Here is a 7,726-nt window from a genome sequence, read left to right as displayed (position 1 = left end):
ATTTTATAGGCTGATTCCAGTACTTTTAGACCAAAACTATTTAAAATTTGCTACTTTTAGGCCAACAAAATTAAATAAATGCAGAGAATTACTTCATCCAAATTCAGAATTTTACTTTATTGTGGAAACAGCCTAACTGAATTTAGACCTTCATTGGGAAAAAAAGGCTTTCCTTTTGGTGTCTTGGAGGGTTGAAGTAAGGGGTCGTTGTGTTCAGGGGAACATTTTGTCCCAGTTCAGCAAAGCACTAACAAAGCCCCAAACTCTCAGACAAAGGAAAGTCAAAGAATGGCAAACAAAAAGAGAGAAAACACAATGCCACTGTGACAGGAAGAGGAAAACCACATTACATATGCTCTCACTGATTTTTTTTTTTTTACAGCACTTAGTATCTCTCACAAACCCCAAATGTCCTCCTTGTTCACTATTGATTGAGTTCCACAATTTACATTTAATTTTAAAACATCAGCAGTGAGAGAGAAGCAAAATTAACTATTTACATAAAGTATTTACAAGCTACAGGCAAGGCTGGATGATGAACCAGGCGAGTGGGGCCAGTGCCCCCAGGGCCTTGAACTTCCAGGGAGTTCCAAGCCTCAGGCTGCACGTGGCTTTTGGATGAAATGCTCCGAAAGGTTAAAACCTGGGTGCTTGAACCAGAACAGAGCCGGTTTCCTCAGCACTTTAAATGTGAGGGCCACAGACCCCACTGCAGGGTTCAATTATTTTCATGATTGATTAATGTGAGGATCATTTTCTTGAATAAACTTGACTGATAAATTAATTTAGTCTATAAAGCAGTAGAAAACAGTGATACTATCATTTAAAGCCCAATTGACAAATGATGTGTCCGACTTATCAGTCCAAAGAGCTAGAAATTCTTTCTTCTATCTTTGAGAACCTGGAACTATCACATTTTTGGCATTTATCTTTGAAATATAACTTACCTGTGTTATCTGAGTGACATTACTATTTTTAGATGGGTAGACTTTGTATTTATTTATTCATTTCTTTTTATTTTGACTGACTGATTGTTCCTATTTACTGCAAAGTTATTTATGAACACTATTTCATCTGATTCTTATTTATGCCCTTTCTCTCTCTGGGAAATGGTGCCCACTGAGGCTTTCTGTTTGGCTCCTAGTTCCCCCTAGTGGTGGCACCTGTAATGCAACAACACCTGTAATGCATGCAGCTGCAGCCCCATTCCCCCTATGCATCCGAAACAGGTTCGCTGAGATGAATAGGCTGAAAACTACAAAGACTGCTCCAGTTGTATCAAAGACTCTATAATTTGTCCACAAAAAACTTTGTATGCCTTCAGAATAATTAAACATATATAAGATCTTGTGTGTTTCAGCTTTAACGTTGATGACCAAGCACTGTTCAAACCAACAGTTGTAGTTTGTAGGAAACATCACTTTCCAAAAAGCCATAGCAAGTATGTGAGGCTGAATTTTGGATAAAATCATGCACACAACATGTATAATATTTCTATTTTTAATTAGATAATACAGCTATATAAAACATGGTGTTTGGATTTGAATATTAAACTCTGTTTAAACATCCTGTAGCTTCAAATATGAGCTAAAACAAGCAGATACAGAACAGACAGTGTGTGATTGTTGGCAGCGTGCTGGTGGATATTCAGGGAAGGCTTCAAAAAAGTAATATATGCTATTGTCTTATGAGAGTATTAGATTTTTTGTGTATGTGCGTGTGTTTCTTTGACGAGTCCTCCTTCCTCTTTCTGCTGCTGTGGCTGCTCTGCTGCAGCCGGTAGGTTTTTCTTGCCTGGGCTCTCTCCTTCTCCAGGACCTCAGTGTCATCCAGGATCTCCAGGCCTGGGATCTGACTGATGACGTATTGTCTGAGGATGAAAACATATTAACCTTTTAATTTTGACTGACTGCAACGCAATAAAAAAACAGAGTGGGAACCTGACATGGGCATCTCTATTTCCACAACACAATGGGAGGCAACATTAAAACGCTATTTAATGACGTTATAAAAATAAAGACAATACACAGAGCTCACATTACAGAGTGCACATTAAAGCAGACTGATTGGACAATATTATGTTGTGGCATTGTCCACTGTAAAGAGATTGAGGGCTGATGTATTTGAAAAAGTTTCATGTATCACTAATGTACACATCAAACCATGTCCCTCACTTTGTTTACTTGCTTTGAAAATGGACAGGATACATTCTAAAACTAGCACAGTGCAGCTCTTTGCTATTCATAGAACAGAGCTTGTAGTGCACTGCATGTCCCAGTGGAAGTTGAGAAGAGAAGATGGTTAATGTTTTGGCATAGAGCATTTTAGGTCTGCATCCTGTAACTGAATTTAATTCCAGCAAGTAACCAGAGTCATCATAAATCACATCCCATGTTTATAACACATTTCATGAAAATCGGTTCAGAATGAAACAAGTTACAGGTGGTTTGTAATGAAGTCTGCATCTCTCAATACATATTGTATAGTATACCGGTGGATCTTGAGCAGACACGTAGTGGTGACATACAGTACAGCAGCAGTCATTGTATTTTTGCTCTAGCTCCCACAGACAACTTTCTGTGTTTATCTATAATAAGCAGATGCTCTGGTTCAAGATAACACCAAACTCTTTTATGGATGGAAAATGTGGTGGAAAGTGTGGCCTAAATCAGACAAGGTAGACTTTGTTTTTAGCCTAGCAGTCGTTGATCAATAGTGCCCCTATTGGCCAGTTAAGAGGACCATTGACAGTAATATATATAAATAGTGGACAGAGCTTCCGGGTCTGTGAAGAGAAGCCTACGTGGAAATGTCTTAAACCTGAATTCTTTCTAATGGCCAGCAGGGGGCAGCTCCAGAAGTCTGATAGTAGGGTGTCTCAGGGAGAAATGGCTGCTGCTTGCTCCAGAAAAATGGCGATGGCCATAATGCAAATCTTAATGTCTTCAATAAAATAGTTTTTGAAGATTAAATGGACTCTGATTAGGTCCCTCTTATGGTCAGTCTAAACCACTGAACCAGCTCTGATAAATGAATCAAATGTGTATTTTATGGATTTCTGCTGCATGTTTGAATTCTCTTTCAAATACTCTGTCCCCCTACCTCCCTTTGTTGGCTTTGGTGTAGTGTATTTGTAGTACTGTATAGTGTTATGTTAAGTTTTATTTCTGGTTTCTTTTAACTATAAGTACAATAACAGACTGATCATTCATAAATCCATTGCTGTTTGTCAGACCCCTTTTCCCAGACACCACTGGTCTAATTCTGAACAAAGAGAGCACATTTTGGCACCATGTTCCTACAATGAGCAGACAGGGGCGCCATAGTACAAGTAAAACTGTCTTTGAAAGGCCATAACTGCTTCACCAGTGGTCTGGTTTCGATGTGCTGACTTGTTTTGATATCCAGTTCAGGGACAACATCTGTATTTTCTGGAGGAAGAAGTATTCAGTTCCCTTACTGAAGTAAAAGTACTCATACCACACTGTGAAAATGATCCATTACAAGTGAAAGTCCTGCATTCAAACCCTTACAGAAGAAAGGGGTTTTTTTGTTTTCTTGTTTCTGTGTCAGTTCATCCTGGTAGTAGTTTGTTTAGCTTAAGAAGTAGGAGAATTTTCTCAATCTGTAAAGGAACTCTTATAAAGTTCCTCCAGGTAGCTAAACTCCCAAAATTATCAGAAAATTGAGAGCTGTTTATAATCATAGTTATTAAGTAAGAAGAAACATGTAAGAGAATATACACAGCATAAACAGAGAACTTTGATTTTATAATTAGCGATGAGCAGGTAGTGAACGCCATGTGCTCACCTGTAGTCTTTGTACTGGGTCAGACTTCCTCCATTGAAATAGCTAGGTGCTGCCTCATTGTTCATCATACTGAGGATCCTGCATTTGAGAGAAATACAGAAGCATGAAGGAGGAGGGAATGAAAACCACATTACTTCTGTTCCTCTGCAGAACATGCTCACTTTATGTTTGGGAACTTCCGTCGGATTTCCTCCACGAACACGGGCAGATTGTTAATCTTGTTCTTGTTGATGCACACGGTGGTGACACTGGGCATGTAGGGGAACTTGATGTGAGATGTGTAGTTGTTGCAGTCCAGGATCAGAGTGCTGAGCTTCTCCAGCTGACCCAGCAGAGCCGGGTTCCAATAAGGACTGAATGAAGGAGAACACGGCCAACTCATACTGCTCAGGTTGCAAAGTCGATATATATACTGTGTGTATATGTATGTTTATTTGTGTGATTCATGGAATTGATCCTGCAACAGGATTTATTATATCCTACAGTATATAGTGAAACATGTAATAAATAAAAAGAATGGCCATGCACTGCTGTGGACAACACCTAAAAAGGACCCACCTAAATCAATATCAGTCTAAATGTATGCTATATTTAGAACATTTTCACTGCTTTAACTTGCCATCAGACGGCGAACTGAAGAGTTTATATCCATCTGTGCTTTCTTCAAAGCCACCTAACTCCATTGACAATAACAGCAATTTTACCTCATGGCACACAGGAGTTGCTGGTCCACTGCTTACTAATATTTACAGGATTTACAGGACAAATAATGGATTTATAAACTAATATCTATCTATCAGTCCAGTGGTTTTTATCCAGACAGCAGCTCAGCAGTTCAGATTATATTCCCTCCAGAATTTTGTGGCCTTTTTGGCGGTTTTAGTGGCCTAAAATGCCTGATTTCACATCATTCACATTTTCTTTAGTTTCTGATGTTTTCAGGCATTGTTTTAGCGATAAAATTGTGGGAGAAAGTGAAAATTGTGAAAAACATGTTTTATAATAAATTAAAGATTGAATGCAACTTGTCCCAGTGAGAATAAAATTGCTTCTAGACAGTGGCTTGGTCAAATTTGCAGAAAAGACGTTGTGATTGGACAAAATTGCAAGGTTGTGCAGATTTCCCAAGGATTGGTTAAATCTGCACTAATTTTTGCGATTTATCTATTGTCCCTGGCACCATCCAAGACCCAAGGTCACCTCTCAGCTCCATGAAACACAGCTTTTTCCCACATTGCGAGATTTCCTAAATATGTGTCTGTCACCATGCTAGCATTGTGGCTGCAGGTAATGTTGGTCTTCTGGTGGTTAAGAAAAGGATACTCATTCAGCAGATTGTAACTCAGGTCCAGCACCTCCAGGGTGTCTGTCTGTGTAAGAATTGTGTCATAGGGGATTTCTGTCAGGCCCTGGTATGCAAAGGAAAGCCACTGAAAGTTGGAGGCGTGGCCTGGGGTATGATGATCCATGATGAACCCCTCAGCAGGGTCACCTCCTCAGTTCCACTTTTAGTGATGGAGATTAGAAGATAAATCAGATGATTATGTCATGATCAAACCTTGAATGAACAACAAAATGATAAATGGTTAAGAACGTAAACATTACAGAACAGAGTCAGAAGGAGTCAGAGAGGGATTGGGTTTTGAGGTTTGAGGTTTCATGGAAGCTTTATTACTGTCCTTCAGATCCCCTGTCCCTTCCAATGTACGAAACTTTTCTAGAATGGGTAGATCTATGGTCACTGTAATCTGACTCCACCTTAATGTACAAATTTACTTGATTGGATGTCTTTAAGCCAGTGACAATGTTCCACATCAGGTATGTGGACTGCCATAGAGCCACACCCCCTTTTTTGAGCAAGCATGGCCGACCGTGAGGCACGTTTTAATCTATTAATCATATTGTTAAAGTACATCATTTGTGTTTAAACTGTATTAAAGTAAACATGAAACGTTATATTAATAAATAAGGAATACTGTTTTTATTTATTCTCTCTGATTCTGATTTGATTTTATAATGGTACAACTAGTTTATAATGCATCCTATTGATTATGTATAGACAATATTGATCTCAGAAGAATTTGAACATACTGTTTCCTGCAGATGAAATTTAAATCCTGATGAATTTAAAATGTAAAAAGTTTTAATTTAGTTAAAATAATTAAAAAATATATATATACAATGTGTTTTAAAGCATCACTTTATCCATTGGTATGAATCAACCATTCATAAAAAATTTAAAAATGTTTCATGTTTTTTGCTGAAAAAAGTCTATTTATTGCAATTACTATTAAAAAAATAATTTTTAACATGTTCATTTATGAACTTTAGTTGTGTTGATAGGTGTATTTTTAAGATTTGGTTAGTTTTTATGCTAAGCTAGGCTAACCACGCCTGACTCCACAGGCATGAGAATGATATCAATCTTCTCATTTTACTCTCAGAAGAAAACAAATTAAAATGTCAACTGGCACATTTAATGATAACCTGGATACATTAACTAGTGTACACAAACAGCAGTGATGGTTACCTGATACTACGGTGAGCTAGCTGACGGTAACATCATCTTAAAATGCTTTAAAAGATATCATAGAAATGAAAAAGAAACAAAACCTTTCAGTAAAAACAGCAGACAAACTAATGAGCTCCTCACAGCCACTGAGGTCAGCACATGACAACTTCCAAAATGTCTACTGCAGGGTGTTATGTCACGTGAAAGCACTCTTTATTCTGCGTCTTATTATGGATTAAACACTCAGAGGCACTAATATTAAGGTTAAGTTAATTCAAAATAGGACCACTCTTTAAAAAATAAGTAAAGTGAGTGATGAATTTTTCATAGCCCATGCCTGCAGCAGCAGTTGCTAATGCACTTAACATGTGACCTACCAGCAACTGGCTCCATTCAGTTCAATACTGGTAGTGAATTATCAGTCAGAGTGTGTCTCAAAACTTAAAGGGCTTTCCTCCTGACTGACTGACGTTCCAGATGCTGCTATCATAAGTTTTTCAGAGAACATTTTTAATCATTTACAGTAATAATCAACCATAACTTTTAAACAATTATAAATCTAGATTTAGAAACACACATCACATATATATCTGTTCAGTTTTAGTGGGACTTACCGAGCTGGAGGATGTGGTGTATCTGTTCAGTGCATGCGAACCTCTGAGAAGTGCTCACAGCTCATATAAAAGGCCCTCTTTCATACCCCGGCTGTAGATCACATGATGGGGATAATCACATTGCCGCTTAACCTTGTGGTTCGCAGGACCCACTGGCCCAGATCTCAATAACCTCCATAGTGCTGGATTCTCAAAAAGACAGAAACAACAACAACATCGGCTTATAACCAATGCAGAAATGTCAACATTTAACAAGATTTGTATCAAGTGACAGCTGGATAGCTGCTCACAGACAGTGGTATATTATTGGATTGATAAATAACATTTCCTCTATAATATGAGCTTATTTTAGCACTTCACACAGACACTTACATAAGATCACTCACAGGGCACAGCACAGATTACAGTCTGAAATCTAACTGGAGGAATTCTCACAAATTCTACTTGCAAATAGTAAATACTAACAACAAATTACTCAGACATATTAATGAACTGATTGTAGAAAATATTCTAGCTTCATTTACATAAATCGATTATGATTTATTTTGATGTTTTTTTCTGTTTACAGGACCAAAGAAACATGTCTTTGAATGAAAATAATGAATAGCTTGTGCTTCATTCTCTTTAAAGAAACATGGGGAGACAAAGATTTGTGAAAAAAGTGAATCAGCAATTTAGCAACATTCTGTCCATGGCAGATTAACCTTTAACAAGGCCCCCTGGCGAATGTGCTTGGGCCCCCCCCCTTTCCACCAACACTAACACTGTGTTGTGTATATTCCCTTTGGCC

The 7,726-nt window shown here is 37.9% G+C and overlaps 1 protein-coding gene across 1 annotated transcript; it reads right to left on the bottom strand.

Moving 5' to 3' along the window:
- Nucleotides 1–1,624: 1,624 nt before the first annotated feature.
- On the bottom strand, nucleotides 1,625–5,279 carry LOC118338404 (leucine-rich repeat-containing protein 72). The gene is made up of 4 exons (XM_035675713.1): nucleotides 5,134–5,279; nucleotides 3,972–4,163; nucleotides 3,811–3,888; nucleotides 1,625–1,870 (listed from the first exon to the last, which is right to left on the bottom strand). The coding sequence occupies exons 1-4, from the start codon at nucleotides 5,277–5,279 to the stop codon at nucleotides 1,678–1,680; spliced, it is 609 nt and encodes a 202-aa protein (XP_035531606.1). The 3' UTR covers nucleotides 1,625–1,677.
- Between the last annotated feature and the right edge of the window lie 2,447 nt (nucleotides 5,280–7,726).

This window comes from Morone saxatilis, unplaced genomic scaffold (genome assembly GCF_004916995.1).
Source record: "Morone saxatilis isolate NCDOM2014 unplaced genomic scaffold, NCSU_SB_2.0 Contig4, whole genome shotgun sequence".
Classification (NCBI taxonomy): domain Eukaryota; kingdom Metazoa; phylum Chordata; class Actinopteri; family Moronidae; genus Morone; species Morone saxatilis.
The sequence above is the reverse complement of the archived record's forward strand: the minus strand, read 5'-3'. Positions and strand labels throughout refer to the sequence as shown.